This window comes from Vicugna pacos, chromosome 3, assembly GCF_048564905.1.
Source record: "Vicugna pacos chromosome 3, VicPac4, whole genome shotgun sequence".
In the NCBI taxonomy this organism is placed as follows: Eukaryota; Metazoa; Chordata; class Mammalia; order Artiodactyla; family Camelidae; genus Vicugna; species Vicugna pacos.
The window spans coordinates 120,646,593-120,663,658 of record NC_132989.1 but is presented as its reverse complement, the minus strand read 5'-3'; the positions used below and the strand labels follow the sequence as shown (position 1 = coordinate 120,663,658).

General features: G+C 50.7%; 1 protein-coding gene across 4 annotated transcripts in view; it reads left to right on the top strand.

The window, feature by feature from the left end:
* PLEKHG4B (pleckstrin homology and RhoGEF domain containing G4B) overlaps nucleotides 1-17,066 on the top strand; it is a 57,980-nt gene that overhangs the window by 19,020 nt on the left and 21,894 nt on the right. For all 4 annotated transcript variants that reach the window (XM_072958924.1, XM_072958925.1, XM_072958926.1 and 1 more), the window contains exons 2-6: nucleotides 1,450-1,647; nucleotides 3,754-4,984; nucleotides 8,944-9,135; nucleotides 9,995-10,118; nucleotides 13,733-13,826. In XM_072958924.1, the coding sequence (XP_072815025.1) occupies nucleotides 1,450-1,647; nucleotides 3,754-4,984; nucleotides 8,944-9,135; nucleotides 9,995-10,118; nucleotides 13,733-13,826 (1,839 nt within the window). The remainder of the gene's footprint in view (nucleotides 1-1,449; nucleotides 1,648-3,753; nucleotides 4,985-8,943; nucleotides 9,136-9,994; nucleotides 10,119-13,732; nucleotides 13,827-17,066) is intronic.

Here is a 17,066-nt window from a genome sequence, read left to right as displayed (position 1 = left end):
CTGGGAGAGGAATGGGCCTGGGTTTGGGCATCTGAGTGGCAGGAAGATATCTCTCCCCAGGAGGGCCCAACATTTGCGTTTCAGTTCAAGGGAGGTCCTTCAAGACTGTCCCCAGGATCACATCCCACTTTGTCCTGCCAGTTTCTGTCTCAAGTAAGCATTTGCTTCCAAGGAGGGTGGGTCCTGCCCCTGCTCGGAACCGGCTCCGTTCAGTCCCTGCACTGATGCTTGGCCCTAAATCAGGTGTGATATGGGCCCTTGGAAGTCAGAGCACATGGGCACTTTGGGGATGCAATAGTGTTTAGAGTATTCCCATGGCCAGAGGAGTGGCCCTGCCTAGCGGGGAGGCAGCCGTGTGGAGAGGGAGCAGACAGGAGGCCTGTGCGAGGGACAGGAGGCCTGTGCGAGGGACAGGAGGGAGTGGAGCCGGTCCCAGCAACTGGACGGATCCAGCAACGCATGGCTCCCCAGGTGCTGTGTGGCCTGGCCCACTGGCAGGACAGACGGCTTCTCTCCTAGTCCTCATCCACTGCAAACCCAGAGGATTCCTATTTTATTTTCAATTTTCTTGAGATTAGCCATTCAGAAGAGTCTGAGACAGTAACCATTGTTCCTTTGAAAGTTGATTTTGCAATTTTAACCTCTTTGGCTTCTGTTATTTGTGGCCTTGCATGTCTTCTCCAAACGAATGAGCCTGGTGGTATTTCCTCAGGAAATGTTACATCTAAAAGTAGAATTAACATTTTTTAAACTAAAAAGCATTCTGTCTCTACATAGAAGCATGTTGCACCAAAAATTTAAAGAGGGATTCAGACACCAATGATACTGTTTTCCAAATGACTGCTTGAGCACAATCCTGTGGTTTTGAGGAAGGCTGCCGTAATGGTTTCTGTTTAACTTTTTAAAAATCATCAATATAAGTAAAATGTTTTCTGGGATGAAGTTTTCTGACTATAAAATGGGACATGGACCAGCTCTGACCTCCCCCAGGGCCCCGATTCCCTGCGCAGACTAGGAGTGCCGGGGAGAGGGACCAGGGAAGGGGAGATCCCCAAGAAAGTGTACAGGCTCCCAGAAGACCCTAAAACACAACATTTAAGGTGCATATTTCAGAATTTGATGGGATGGAACTTAAGTCAAACCTAAACTCACTTGTGCCTTGTGTAATAAGGGACAGTCGTCTCTCATAGGTGTTAGATAGGGTTCCCCACTTAGGGACAGGTGTCAGGTGTACCTGTCACGGTGTGCTTCTGCTCTGTGATGACGTGAGGACCAACAGCAGGAGCCCTGCTCTGTGCTGGGGGTTCGCCAATACCTGCTTCATTTCACAAAGATGATTCACCATCCCGGACGTGAGACAGGCGCCTTCAGAGTGGACACTTAAGTGCCAGCCTGGGAGAGTGTCCACTGCACCTGTTCCTAACTTCCGGAACCTCTCTTCCCTTTCAGGACCTGGAATCCCTTGACACCTGTATTCAGAACACACTCTCTGCTCTCTACCCACCTTTTGAGGCCACGGCAGCCACGGTGCTCTGGCAGCTGTTTAGTGTGGCCGAGAAGCTCTACGGTGGGGACGGGCTGCACTGCCTCACGGACTTCCTCCTCCCAGCCAAGAGGGCTCTACAACACCTGCAGCAGGAAGCCTGTGTAAGTACCTCCCTTGGGGTGGAACATGTGAGCCCCTCCCTCGGGGGTGGAGCCCGTGAGCCCCTCCCTCGGGGGGTGGAACCTGTGAGCCCCTCCCTCCGGGGGTGGAGCCCGTGAGCCCCTCCCTCGTGTAATACAGCCTATGTGAGATCCTCCAGCGGGGAACCCCTTACATTTTTGAGTAGCTTAGAGACAGGCAGTGCTTTATCTGGTACTTGGAGAGCATTTAATCTGAACAGTATGAATTTTAGATCCAAGGAAATATGCTGGTGAAGGGGCAAAGGAGAGTGTGCTTCTGTGCGTTTCAAATTCATCCAGGAATTAAGCAGATGTCATTCAAATGGGCGTTTGTCGTTTCCTTTCAGAAAGAAAGCGGGAGATTATTAAAAAATAAAAATAAATTGTCATCTCAGCCATTTTTTTTTTGTAGCGTTTAAACACACGACTGGGGAAACCGCCCCATTTCCTCTATTTTGTTGAGTCCACTAGGCACTGGCTCCACCCTCTTCTGGGTTCAAATAACGGTGAAATAGGCGCAGGTCCAGAAACAAGGCTCTTCAGCCTCCAGTGGGTGGGGGCCCGCTGTCTGCAGACCCCTCCGGTTCTCCCAGCCAGCTCCCGTCTAGTGGCTGAAGGAGGGAACTGAGTCCCTGCCTGAGCAGTGGTGTCAGGGGTTGGAGCAGCTCCAGTTCCTTCACACAGACTCTACTTAATAACTGTCCAATGCACTTAGTTTATTGGGGGATATTTTTGAGGCAAGTTGAAACTAATGATGGCTAAGTTGTAGATGTGTTGTAGTAGGCTGCTGGAAAGATTCATGGCTAGATCTTAAAAAGTACAGTCTTTATTCATCCCCAATATTCCACAGTATACGTGTTAATTTAGGAAATGGTGTCTTGATGTAAACCTGTGCTGCTAATCAGCTGGTACATCTGTTACTGTGACAGATACTGAGCGTGTCTCTTGATGACAAATTGGTCACGAATCATAAAAGACCCTCATCGCCTTTGATCCTGTAATCTTAACCCCAGAAAATGATAATTTAAAGGAAGAAAAAACTGTCACGAGAATGCTCCCTGCATTTTTTATTTACGGTGGAAATGCACAGAAGCACTGTCAGTTTCTAACAGTAGAGGCACCGCTACATAGTCGTCAGGATGGTAACTGAATAACAGAGAAACGCTTGCTGAGGGTGGCTGCCAACAAGAACACCGAACCTGTCTACATTATTATTGCTTTTAGAATAACTAATAATAGTAATAAATTGTGCATAAGGGCACAGAAAAGTTTAAAATCTCTTTAGATATATTAGGATGAGATTCTCTTTTTTTCATTTTCTCTATTATTGTAATAGTGTTTGTGCAGTAAGTCAGTGCTGCAATAGGGAAATTTGCGCACAACACAAAAATACCGGAACTAAACCCAAATGGTAGCATGCAGTCCCGTTTCAGAGCCTGTAGCTCCAGCTCTGACATGTCAGCGGAGTCCCGCCTACCCCTGCTCTCTACCAGCCTGACACCCCCATGCCCCAAGAAGACACTGGTTCATCCATTCCTTAAATCGAAACCTTTTCTAGAGCAAGTTCTTCTCAAAGAAGCGCTTGAGGACTCACCCATAGTCGACAGCTTGGTTACAAACTTCACTGACCCCTTCAAATAAGCAGAAAGGACCGCTGTTTTGGGTGGGAGCTTGCATGGTGTGGGGTGTCCTGCCCGATCAGTGCCCTCTCACCGTGGCCCCCACACTGTGATTCCAGACGCAATACTCAGCTTGGGGGCTGCCTGTAGGTGTCAGGAGCTTCCACCAAGGGCTGCAGGGACAGGTGAGACATCTCAGCCCTGCCCAGGGGGGACGACTCCTGGGAGGGGCTCACCCCTCGCCCCTGGAGCGAGACTGTGCCAAGGGTGGCTCCTTCACTTGGCTCCCCTTCCCCAGCTGTCCAGACCCCCAGGCTCCCAGGAAGAGCTGTCAGAATTAGTTTCTAGCTGCCCTGCTTTCAGTCCTGATGATTCCTTTGGGGTTTTGAGGTGCTGGGAGGCTCAGTTGCTCAGCCCCCTGCTGGACAGGTTCTGTGTTGGCTGCTAATCTCCCTCTCTCTTGTCCCAGGCCAGGCACACAGGCTTCCTCTTCCTGCATGAAGGCTGGCCACTGTGCGTCCACGAGAAGGTGGTGGTGCAGCTGGCATCCCTCCGTGGAGTCAAGCTCAGGCCCGGGGACTTCTATCTACAGATCACAGCGGTGGGGAGGCAGTCAGCCAGACTGGTCTTGAAATGCCTCTCCCGGCTTGGACGAGGCCTGGAGGAAGTTGCTGTACCTGAGGCCCTGTATGGCTGCGTCTTCACGGGAGAGTTTCTGGACTTGGTGAATGGGGAGCGGAACTGTGTCCCCTTGCAAAACTGTTTGCTGACCTCGGGCTCTGAGGTCTACCGCACCCCTTGGAGCAACATCACAGACCCCGTCTTTGTACCCACCACGGGAACTGGCCTGTCTAGCTTCCCCAGCCATCCCAGGCCTCAGCAGCTGCCACCCAGCAGCACCTCGGAGACCTCAGCCCCAGAACCAGCCGTGATAAGCTCCCCTCCTCAGGGGGACACCCCTTCCAAACACACTGCGACTGTGCCCCACCATGGTGGGCATCCTGGCAGAGACCAGCACCTCCACCTTCCTTCCTCCCGAAGAGCTGAGTGTGAAAGCCCCAGGAACCTGTCCAGGAATTCTGACAGAGGCATCTCGGGTGTCAGCCCCTCAGAGCAGGGCCCCTGGGAGCCCCCTGAAAGCCTTGCAGGACCAGGAGGGAGGCTGGACCCCAAGGACAAGAATGATGGCCCCCAGGACCTCACCTTCCATGCAGAGGGGGGCAGCCCAAGCTCCAGGAGGCAGCCACCTAGGGCGCCGGCCAGTGTGGAGGCCAGACGCTGGTTCAGGAAGTCCTACATGGAGGCGCTGCAGAACCCCATGCCCCTAGGATCCAGTTCTGAGGAGTCCACTGGGGACGAGGCCTGTGGTTTCCAGATCCAAGGCCACAGAGCCAGGGGAGCCAGGGCAGTGACCAGCCTGATCCAGAAAGAAACAACTGGCCACCGAGGAGACCCCCAGGGGATCCCGAGTCAAGAGAGTGTTTCTGGAGCCACAGGGAGAACCCTTCCCAGGAGGTCTCAGTCCTGGGACAAGTCCCTCAGAAGCTCCCGAGGAGACACCCAGCGGGCCTCGCACCACTCAGCCAGTGCCAGGCCTGGGGGCCTCCTGGGAGGACAAGCTGTGGGGACCAGACTCACAGGGTCCAGCCGTCCAGGCACAGCGGGGAGTCCCAGCTGCACCGGTTGCACCAGAGAGGAAGGTAAATGTCCGCCCATCCTCCCCCTGCCCTCCCCTCTCCTCCTCTCTCCCACCCTGTCCCTCCTCTCCCCGACAACTCCACTCGTCCCCACTCCCCCCATACACCCTGCACAGCCTCTCTTCCTCCCTCCTCCTGCTCCCACCCTGTCACATTTGGTCACTTGATTGAGTCAAAGCCCGTCCCCATACCAACTGTTGAGTTTCTGGACCTGGCGAATGGGGAGTAGAACTGTGTCCCCTTCCAAAACTGTCTGCATACTAACTGCTGAAAGCATTTACATGTATGCATTTCCTGGAGCCTCCACAACAAAGTACCGCAGACTGGTGGCTCAGGACAACAGAAGTTATTCCTTACAGTTCTGGAGCCAGAAGTCCGAGACCAGATTCCCCAGCACCTCGCTCCCTCCAGAGGCTCCAGGGGAGGGTCCTCTTCCCAGCTGCTGGGGCCCCAGGCATCCCCTGGCCACACTCATTGCCCTTCTCTGTGTCTCTCTGTCTCAAACCTCCCTCTCGGTTCCCTTGTATGGACACCTATCATTGGATTTAGGAACACCCTAAACTTCATTAATTCACTTCTGCAAAGCCCCTTTCCCAAACAAGGCCACATTTACACATTCTGGTGTGGACACTGCCTTTGGGGGTCACCATTCAGCCCACCACATTGCATTAGTACTCCTCCCAAATATACAAATCAAGTGTAATGTTCATTTTTAAATGGGACCAGGCCAGTGAGTTTGTGCTGCTTGAAGGTGTGTAACGTCACTGAGCTGTGCCTCTAAATTCTGGAATTGCTACCTTTCCTTACAGCTCTGGAGGGAGAAGGAGATGATATAACGGCGTGTTTGCAGGGTACAAAGAAAGAGAAAGAGAGAATGACAACGTATTTCTTAAGTCAAATATTTCTCTTTTTTGTTTTTTTTAAATATTTTTTAAAATTGAAGTATAGTCAGTTTACAATGTGTCAATTTCTGGTGTACACTATAATGTTTCAGGCATACATATACATACATATATTCGTTTTCATATTATTTTTCATTATAGGTTACTACAAGATATTGAATATACTTTCCTGTGCTATAAAATATTTCCCTTTTTTGAATAAAGAAATATTCTGTGGAGAAAAAAACAATGCCTTTGGAAGCAGTGAAGGTGTGAAAGTTCCGTTGAGTCTCAGGAACCTGATGCATCAGCTCTTCTCTCTGTGGCTCCCTCACCTGTGAGACCCACACCTGGCTGCCCACCTGGCCCTACCTGGGCTCTGCGGAAACTGCCCCTGGGCTCTGGAGACCCAGAGCGTTTCTTGCAGCTGTGGAGGGCCTCTCACTTCCAAAATTAGGTTGCCTGCTCCGCTTGAAATCCTGACAGAATTCCGAAAGTGCAGAACACACACTGGACTTACTACAAAAATTTTTATAGCAAAATTATTTACTTAGGGTTAACACTTTTAAAATATATTCTATTGCCTCACTGCAATTCAATTAAAATTAAAATAAAAACTGGACAGCTACATGTAAAAGAATGAAATTGGAATGTTCTTTAACAGCACATACAAAAAAAAGTTCAAAATGGATTAAAGACCTAAATGTAAGACCAGAAACCATAAAATTCCTAGAGGAAAACATAGACAGAACACTCTTTGACATAAATCACAGCAATATTTTTGGGGATCTGTCTCCTAGAGTAATGGGAACAAAAGGAAAAATAAACAAAGGGGACCTAATTAAATTTAAAAGTTTTGTGCAGCAAGGGAAACCATAAACAAAACGAAAAGACAACTTACAGAATGAGAGAAAATATTTGCAAATGACATGACTGACAAAAGGCTAATTTCTAAAATATACAGCTTATGTAGTTCAATATCAAAAAAAAAAAACAAACAAACCAATCAAACAGTGGGCAGAAGACCTAAATAGACATTTCTCCAACGAAGATATACAGATGGCCAACAGGCACATGAAAAGATGTTCAACATTGCTAAGTATTAGAGAAATGCAAATCAAAACTACAATAAGTTATCAACTCACACCTGTCAGAACGGCCACAATTAAAATGTCTACGAATGATAAATGCTGGAGAGGATGTGGAGAAAAAGGAACCCTCCTACACTGCTGGTGGGAATGTAAATTGGTACAGCCATTATGGAAAACAATATGGATATTTCTTCAAACCTAAAAATAGACTCACCATGTGATCCAGCAATCCCAGTCCTCAGCATGTATTCGGAAGACACAAAAATCTAATGCGAAAAGACACATGGACCCCAGTGTTCATACCGGCACTACTTACAATAGCCAAGACTTAGAAGCAACGTAATTGTCCACTGACAGATGACTGGATAAAGAAGATGTGGTATACACTACTCAGCCACTAAAACTGAAATAATGCCATTTGTGACAACGTGGGTGGACTAGGGATTATCATACTAAGTGAAGTAAGTCGGACAGAGAAAGACGAATATCATACGATATCACTTATATGTGGAATCTAAAAAATGATACAAGTGAATTTATTTACAAAACAGAGACTCACAGACATAGAAAACGGACTTATGGTTACCAAAGAAGAAAGTGGCAGGGGACAAACTGGGAGTTTGGGATTAACAGATGCACACTATCAACTACATCTATAAAAACAGATGAACAACAAGGCCCTGCTGTACAGCACAGGGAACTACATTCAATACCTTGTAATAATCTATAATGGAAAATAATGTGAAAGAGAATATACACAGTATAACTGAGTCACTTTGCTGTACACCTGGAAAGTAACACAATGTTGTAAATCAGCTATACATCAGCTTCTAAAAAAAACTTCAAACAATAAAAATAATTAAAATGAAGCAATAACTCACTGACCATTGTTTCTAGGTCCTGAAAGTTCCTTTATGTCCATTTTCTTTCCTGTTTGTTTTGGACGGAAAACACACACAACCACACCCACAGGATGATGCAGTGAAAACTCATGTCTGCAACTTCTTCGTGGCTGGGAGACAGTCCGTCTTCAACTCCTGCGTCAATATAAACTAAATCCAGCGAGTTTCTCTCGAGGGAGACATGCTAGCTGTGCAGGGCTCCCCCCGGCATAGCCCAGCGTCGCAGGCATTGCACAACCGGGAGGTGGATGTGGGGCCTTGGCCGGCAACTCCCCTGCGTGGAGCAGACGTCTAAGAAACTCGAGGTCTTGTCCTCAGAGATGTCGTGATCTTAAGAAATCACATCTCTTGGCCCCATGGGCTTTGCCTACACACTATTCAGAAATTGCTCGTGAGTGGACACTGAGGCTGTTGGGTCCTGGGGAGGGGTTCACAGCCTGGGAGAGGCCTCTTCCTGGCTAAACACAAGCTGGCTGTGCAGGACAAAGGAAGACGCTGTGCACGTGCAGAAGCTGCTTCTACCCACGAGGATGTAGGTGGTGGTGCCAGAGGTCTGGTCAGAAGGGCCGGGACCACTGATCACAGATGCAGGAGACCTGCTTCCATCCCTGCTGCCTGGGACCGCACACCTGTCCCTGGAGCCCACAGTCCGTGGTGTGGGCCACACCCCATGTGCTCATTCACAAGGAAAGAGCCTCAGAGGGGATCCCCTGCCCCCGCCTGGGTGGGGCCCCACCCTTGAGGAGATGGGTGAGGGCGAGACCCCCTCTCTGAGGGGATGGGTGAGGGGTTATGTCATCCTGAGGTTTCACTCTAAGGTGACATTATTCAGTATTAAAATATTTCCCCTTAAGATGTTTTCAGGTGGTGAGGATCTGAGAAGCGACCTCCCTCATTGTCTCCTCTCTGTGTTATTTATTCATGACTTCTCAGGGAAAGCCTGACCCCTAGTCAGGCATGCTGACCTCTCCCACCGTAAAGAGGACAAATTCATAGAACTCTCGGTTTCTTCTTGTGTTTGTGGCTCACTGAGCCTCCTTCTAATCAGAGAAGTGCTTCATTTTCCACCCGGTCTCTCCCTCGTGCAGCCCCTGTCGACGCAGAGGCCAGCCCCCTCCGGGGAAGCAGCCTCAGCAGGTATTCAGAGCTGCCTGGAGGACTGCTGTGCCGGGAGAGAGAAGGGCGGACGCCCCGCACAGGAGAGCTGCCCAGCCCGGTGCCCAGGCCAGCGCTGGAAATCAGCCAGGAGCTGCTGCAGTCTGGGGTGGTCACCCTCCCAGGTGAGCATGGCTGTCTAGCCAGCAGAATACACAGAGATTAACAACAGAACTTTGTTCCTCACAGTCCTGGGGCTGGACGTCTATGGTCAAGGTGCAGCACGGTGGGTTCTAGTGACTGAGAGCCCTTCCTGGTTCATAGCCAGCGCCTTTTCACTTGTCCTCACGTGGCAGGTGGGCAAGGGAGCTCTGTGGGATCCCTTTCATAAGGGCACTGATCCCATTCATGAGGGCTCCACCCTCAGACCAAAGCACCTCCCAATGTCCCCCATCCAGATTCCATCAGAATTTCAACATGAAAAATATTCAGAGCATGCCGTTGGCCCTCACCCCCCAGGTGAGCACTGGGCTCTCCTCTCCCTCAAATCTCACACTAAGCCAGTAACTCAGCAAACGTTTGCAAACCCTGGCTCTGTATTCCTCAAGCCTGAAGCCACACGTGTTCCCTTTGGGGTGCCCCTTTCACGACACCCCCTTGTTAGTTTGTAACCTCCTGAGAGCTTCCCAGGTAGAATCTGAAATTGGTCACATTCTCACAGAGGCAGAAAGAGACCCGAGAAATCGGCAGACGCGCCACGTTGGTAGGTGTGAGGATTAATAAGCAGGTAATTTGTGTTGGACGATTGCAGGATTTCTGCCCTTCCCACCAGAATCTTAAAGTTTATGCAGAGGCCTCAACTGGGCTCCTTCAGGTCATCATCCACGTGGCCTCAACACCACATCATTATCACAAAGCTGTATCCATGGGCAGCTTCTGGGAGCGGGGAAGGCAGAGGAGCACACAGGACCGGGGTCCAGCTCGGGGGTCAACCTGTGGTCAAATCCTGTCAAGTGACCCTCACCAACCCCTCTCTTTCCACAGGAACCCGAGACCGGCAGGGGAGGGCGGTGGTGCAGGTCTGCACGAGAGGCCCACTCTGGTCCAGTGAACACACATCCAATGTTGAGCTGACCCGCCTGCTCAAGTACCTCCACAGCATCCCCAGGTGGGACCGTGCCAGCCGCCACCTTTCAGACCCTTTGGGGGTGAACCCACAAGAGGTGTAACCTCGGGGGCTCCTGGGCTCTGCAGTCTGGTGCCACTGCCGCCAGCTCCATCTCCCATCTCCCCCTCATTCTGGGCCCTCGGCTGTCCCCACACACCACTGAACCCCTCTCCTCCCAGTCAGGCTCTGCCACACTCTGGCCTTGAAGTCTGCATTGCTCCAAGCATCCTTTATTCACATGTTTATACACCACCTCATTCTAAAATAGATTTGAAGTGGCCTTGATTAGGACATGAGCCGATACAAAGAGAATATTTAGAATAAAATGGAGGAGGTACTTGGTACCAGGAAGCAGGAAGGACCGAATCATGCTAACTGAGACTGGTGTTTATCACTGGGCCTCCGAGCAGTCAGCAGTGCTACGTGCCAAGAAATCTCAAGAGACACATCTCCCTGGTGTGGAATTCCAGGGGAACTCCTCCTGACCCTGCGTGAGGAAGCAGACGTGCAGCCTCCTTCGGGGCTCTCCATGGACCAAAGGTGAAGATGGGGGTAGACAGGAGAACTGAGGTCAAGGATGTTTAAAGTGCATTATTCAGGGCCCCTCAATCCCGTCAGGTGCAGACACGCTTAGACCTCACAGCTGTCAGACCAGGAGCCCCCGTGGTGCTGGGTGGAGGCAGTCCCCAGGGCTCAGTCCTGAGCAACTCAGTTCTAGGTCAACTGTCCAGGTTTGAACCCTGGCTCCGAATGACATGGGATGGTGGCAGCTGTCTGTCTCACAGGTGTGCTTCAGGGGTTGGAAAAAATCTCCACGCAGTCCCAAGACCAAAGCCACGTGACGCACCATCAGGTGATGTGACCTCATGTGAGAGCATGTTGGGTGATGGAGCACGTCTAGGAACATGGACCTGGTGCACCCCCACGTGACGCAGGAATGTTCCGTGTAACCGCACCTCTTCATGGTTTATCGACTTTATGTTGAAATGCCTTCTGAAGTAGCACAGGTACAATCGGTGTGGGAGCATGCAGGCAGAAAAGGAGTCAAGGTATCCTCCTAGACTCCTTCACGGAGCCAGGCTCCCCGTCATCTGCAGCGCTTGGTTTTACTGCCTTCAGGTGAGCCTAGGATTTGAAACATCCTTCAGTACAGGTTGCAAAATATCATAAAGCATCTCTGAAAAAAAATAGTTTCATCCTTGCATTAGTTCCTGCTCTATAAGCCTCCAGGAAACACCTCCAAAGCGTGGGATAACGACATTTTCTGTTTACCAGGAGCTCTCCTTCGGCCGTGACAGAGAACATCTCCGACTGACAAGGCCTGTTGGGGCCACACCCTTCCAAATGCTTAGCTTCTGAGCTGTGTGCAGTGCTCTCTGCCTGGCAGTGAAATGCCCAAGATAAAGGAGTGGGACTGCCATGGGGCCTGCGGGGCCAGGGCTCCAGCTAGGGGGCCAGCCCCCCGCTTTTCCACTTCGCTGCAGCCAGTGGAGACCCACCTCCCCTCACCAGCTCATGAAGCGCTGGGAGGAAAACGTCTCTAAAGACTTCGGGAAACTCGTTCTGGAGCCTCAGGGTTTGGCTGACTGTTTCCCCACAAGCGCTGTCACTTTGTTACATCCTGACGATGAGCAGCACCTTGAGAAGCCATGAGGTACCTGGGATGTCAGCGTCTTGGGGAGGTGCATCCTGCAGAGTCCCACTCCCGGCTCCCGCAGATGTGTTCTGAGAGCGTGCCTTGGGGACAGACCGCCATGCCAGTCTCGGATATGTGGCGCCTTGGAAAGGGTCTTGGCTGCCACTCATCCAGCCTCCTGTGGGTGCAGGAATTGACCTGTCCATCCCTCTGCCGACACTTACTTGGAACACAGAAGCTCCGAAGGAGACACGTGTGTGGACCCAAGTGATCACAGCCCCCAGCGTGAGACAAGCCCACGGAGCTTGGGAGGAGCCGCAGCCACAGCCTGGCTGGACCTCCAAACACGCTCTGCGTCCTGGAGGTGGGCAAGTGTTTGCAGACACAAAGCTCCTGGGCAGTCGGCCACTTTCTGAGTCAGGACACGGCCCTGACGCAGGCGGTGAGTGAGGATGAAGGACACTGTAGAGGCAGCAGGCCTTCCTGGGCCAGAACCATGGTGTGTGGCAGCTGAGGGGCCAGTGGTAGCAGGGCAGTTCTGTGGCTTCTGCAGAAATGCAGACTGGACGCCCAGGAGTGGTGTGCCCAGATGACCAGGGACCCCAGGGGCCAGCCTGCAGGTGGACCAAGGCAGGAAGCAGAGGGGCTAAGAGGCCACTCTGTCCACCATGGGGGCAGGGGGGTGGGCAGCAGAACAGAAGCGGATCTGGTCTGGGAGTTCACGGGCAGTTTCCTCCCTTCTAATCCAGTGCCAGCGTGGCTGCAGGAGTGAATAAAGGGTCTGTCTGGGGCGCTCAGGACCAGGGTCTGGCAGCTATCTGACCCAGGAAGGGCAGGGTGATCTCCCAACACAGTCACCAAGCGGACGATTGCGGAGGAGAAGCTGTGGTCCTGCCAGAGGCCACTTGCTGGACGCAGACTCTGGGGTGCAGTCGACTTTGTGGGTGAAGGAAAACCCCAGGGATGGGGGCCCACAACAGAGCGAGATCTGGCCATCCCTGCCCCGAGTAGCACTGGGACCCCAAGGAAGTGAAGTGTGGTGCCCAGCTCCTGGCAGAACTGACCAGGACTGCAAGGAGAAGGCCTCGGGGCAGGGACTCCGCGCCCACCACCTCCTCCCGCCTGGGCCTCCCAGAGCAGTCAGTGCTGGTGCGTCCATCCTTGATCTGCAGCTCCACTTCTGTCCTCAGGAACTGGTCTTCCCCAGGAAACAGCCTTCAAAATGTTCTTGAGCACTCATACCCCACAATGAACACAGCCTGACTCGGGGCAAACAGGGACTCGGCACTAAAAGTCGGTGTGATTCTGCCGCTTTTGTGTGAGTGGACGTCACGCCCCCGGCTCAGTGAGTGCTGCATGTCCCGTTAAAGACTAGCATCCAAACGTACACCTGAAGTAGAATGCTAACTGATGCTGGAGTCAGGGCTGGAGACAGATCCCGGGGAACACCGAAACCTTTGAAGAGTGAATGTATCAACTGCCAGCCTGTTATTCTTTCCTCCCGAATTTAGAACAGGAGCTTCCGCACACTCACAAGAGACAAAGCTTTTAAACGGGGATTTCAAAAGCAGGTGGCGAGATGTTTAGTTTCAGGGGCTGCTCTGCAGTCCTGCATCAGCTCTGGGTCAGTGACACCCCAACAGACAGGCTAGTGAAGGAAGCTCTGGAGCCCTGGTCTTCTGACAAAGGCCTGCCTCGTCCACCCAGAGCTGCCCCTGGGGGCAGTGCAGTGGGCAAGGGAGATGGTAACCCCGCAGACGTGGCGCTTCCCTGGCCTGGAGATGCGTCCGCTGCAGTGAGTCCTCTCTGCCCTGCCTCCAGCTGATAAGAAGCTGATTCCTCAGGAGCAGAAGGCTGATGTATGAAAAGTCAAGTCCTGAACTTCTGGAGCCAGGATCTGGGAGGGGATGCGTCCCCTCCAGCGATGGAGAAACTCGTTCTGGAAGAGATTTAATACCTCCTGCCTTTCTTTCTCCAGGAAAGAGGTACGGGAGCGGGGCCTGGTCATCCTGGTGGACGCACGCAAGAGGCTGGCCACCCCTGCCCTCTTGCAGGCCCTGGCAGCACTGCAGGTGAGTCAGTCAGTCCTGTCCTGGGGCCTGAGCCTCTTCAGGTGCAGGGGAACTGCAGCAGCGCTCCCTCTGCCTGGACCTGGAGGTGTGGGGAGGGCCTGAGCTCAGAAGGAACAGAGCAGAGAGCCCTCTCCTGTCCCCATCGGACCACGTGCCCCCTCCGGGTCTTGCTGCAAACCTTACCAGCCCAGCTGGCCAGGATCAGTCATGCAGGCTCGTGTCCTGACTTGGCAGGAATGGTAGTGACCTTCCCTTCACAGCATGTCCATGTCTAACGTCTGACTAAGTCGGGGTGCAGGGTGGTCTGTCACCTCCCAGACAGGGACAGAAGCCTGGAGAGGCAGCTGCTGCTCACGGTGGGGAGAGGGCCCTGGACTTTGTTGCCCAGGACTCCTGAGAGCCCTCTGGGATGGGGTCCAGGGAGGTGGTCTAGCAGTGGCCTCAGGGAGCCCCATCCTGGATTCCAGTTCATAAGTAAAATCCAGAGGGAAATGGGAGTCCTTGGAATGGGGAGAGAGGCACCACTGGGATGTCTCAGGGACCCAGAGCCAGACAGGAGCCTGAAAATTTTGTCTCCCTTAGATTTGTGTATAGGGGCCCCTGTGCACCCAGCACGGCGCGGGGGTCTGGGCTCTCACAGGTGCCCAGAAGCCTGTCCAGCTGCTCCACAGGCTCTCTGAGCTCCTCAAGTTCTGTCTCTGCTAATGGTGCAGCCAGCTCACTGTTCTCCCCCCAGTTCCTAAGTTTTGGGAACACTGAACAGGAGTTCTTTCAAGGAAAGATTCAGTGACAAGGTTGGGGCGAATCTGGTCCGCTAGAGATGAAACAGTAGGAACTGGGAGCCCTGCAGACAGGCTGTGCGCAGGGCAGGGGCTGGGTGGGCCTGGCCGGAGAGGCCTGGGGAGACGACCCAAAGTTCCAGGTAAGAGGAGAGGTGTGTGTGCCATGGCATGTGCGTGCTGGTCCGTGTGCATGCTGGGTGTGCTGTGTGCTGGACTGGGAGCAAAGCAGGGCAGCACAAGCAGGAGACGCAGGTGCACGCCCATACCCACACACTTCCACAGGCATTTCCTGAAGCCGGAGGACTTGGTGGTTTTGCTCCTTTGGCATTCGACAAAAACATGAATATTGGCAATGCCAAGGAGCAAGGAAAATCAAGTGTCAGCTTCAAACAGAGACGACTGAGTCTTTTGTGGAGAGTCTGCAGCGCTTCCCCACCTGCGTGAGCCCCAGACGGGCCCACCATCAGCTGCCGATCTGAGCTCTAGGCAGACTGGACAAATCAGCCCAGAAGCACCTACCTTTCTGCTTACCGGTTTTCCCAGCATTTATTTTGTACAGACTACCCCTAAATCCTGGGCCCCTTGAGTCCCACGGAGAAGACAAGCCCAGAGAGAGACAGTCCCTGTCCACCCACGTGTCTCCCAGAGCAGAAGCTGGGAGCCGGGGAGACATAAGCTACATCGCGGACTTCTATCACAAGCAAATAGTCTAAGGAGCTTTGTGACGGGGTGCGAGCCAAAACCCAATTCCGTTCCACATCTGGACAGAACGATTCTTTAAAACTGGCGTTCAGACCTTCCTGAGGACGTTGCTCTGCTGACAGCAAGATTGTGACCCACACAAAAGAAGGGGTAACAACAAACTGAAATTTAAGGGTTACGTGTCCATTTTCAGTTTAATTTTTGAGGGATGTAAAAAAGTAAATATTTTTACAGAGGGCAAAAATTTCAACTCTTTTTCACATTTACCTCAAGTAAGTATACTTCAAATTTATTTAATTACTAAAGTTCAGATATGATAAAAGCCTTCCATTTAAAAAAATTTTATTTTTTCTCGGTGGAAAAAAATTTTAAGAATTTGCTCATTCCTGCCCCACTCTCAACATGTAACTGTGAATTAACATAGTGATTGTCATAAAGCACTAACTGTTCTCACTTTTCTGAGAATTAACAGTAATTCTCTTTGCAATAGTAACATCCTAATAGTGAAAATTCACTCAAATAGGAATATATGAGAAATATAAAACACTTTGCCAAACTGTTTGTAGTTTTATTGCCTGATAACTCAAAATTTTAGCTAAACTGAATGAGAGAAACAGAATATGGCTCTAAAATAAGAAAGCAAGATGGTCTTTCTATGGCTTTTCTATGGCTTATTCATTTAACAGATATTTACAGAGCGTCGTGCACAAGAAGCCACTTAACAAAGATCTAAGTATATACGATGGACTTACTGCCAACAAGACATCAGTTAGTTCTGAGGCCCATCTAGTAAGTTCCTTTCAAAACAGGGGATAACAGAAAAGCCTAAAATTTATCACTACAAGAAAGTGTTAAAAAATAAAGCCTTAGGAAATATAAGTGAAGAAACTCTGGGTATATAAAAGCATTTTATTGCTGAATGATCTGGCCTCAATATAATCTAGCAAACAGAAACCAAGGAGGTTAGATTAAAGTCATAGACACATCAAAAAGCAAGATTTTTTTCAGCCAGTAGAGTTGGAACAATTGCACACCTGTATGCAAAAGAAAAGGAAAAAAAGAAATCCTCAACACATACCTCATATGATGTACAAAAATTAACTGAAAATGGGTCATAGACCTATATGTAAAATCTAAAACTACAAAGCCACCAGAAGAAAACAGAAAATCTTCATGACCTGGGTTTAGGCAAGTATTTCTTAGCTCAACCACAATAGCATAATCCATAAAAAAAAAATGATAAATTGGGCTTCATCAAAATGTAAAACTTCTCCTCAAAAGACACTAGCCAAAATGAAAATGCAGAGCCAAGACTGTGATAAAATGTTTGCAAAACATGTATCTGATGGAGGACTTGAACCCAGTATATATAAAGTCTTAACACTCAATAATAAGAAAACAAACAACCCAGTAAAATGTGGGCAAAATAAAAATTTGAGCACACTTCCCCAAAAAAGATTGATAAACGGCAATAAGCACATAAAAATATGCTCAACATCATCAGCCACTGGAGAAATGCACCTTAAAACCAAAATGAAATCACACACACAACCACCACAAACGTGCCAGAATAAGAGCTCGGTGTGCTGCTGGCGGAGCGCAGGGCAGCGTGGCCACTCGGGAAGACTGTTTGGCTGTCTCTTCAGAAGCTGAACACACACTTACTTAGCTCCCAGCTAAGTATCCATGGCTGGACGCTTACAGAAAAGAAATGGAAACACAGCATTTACAGCTGCTTTGTTTATGATCGTCAAAA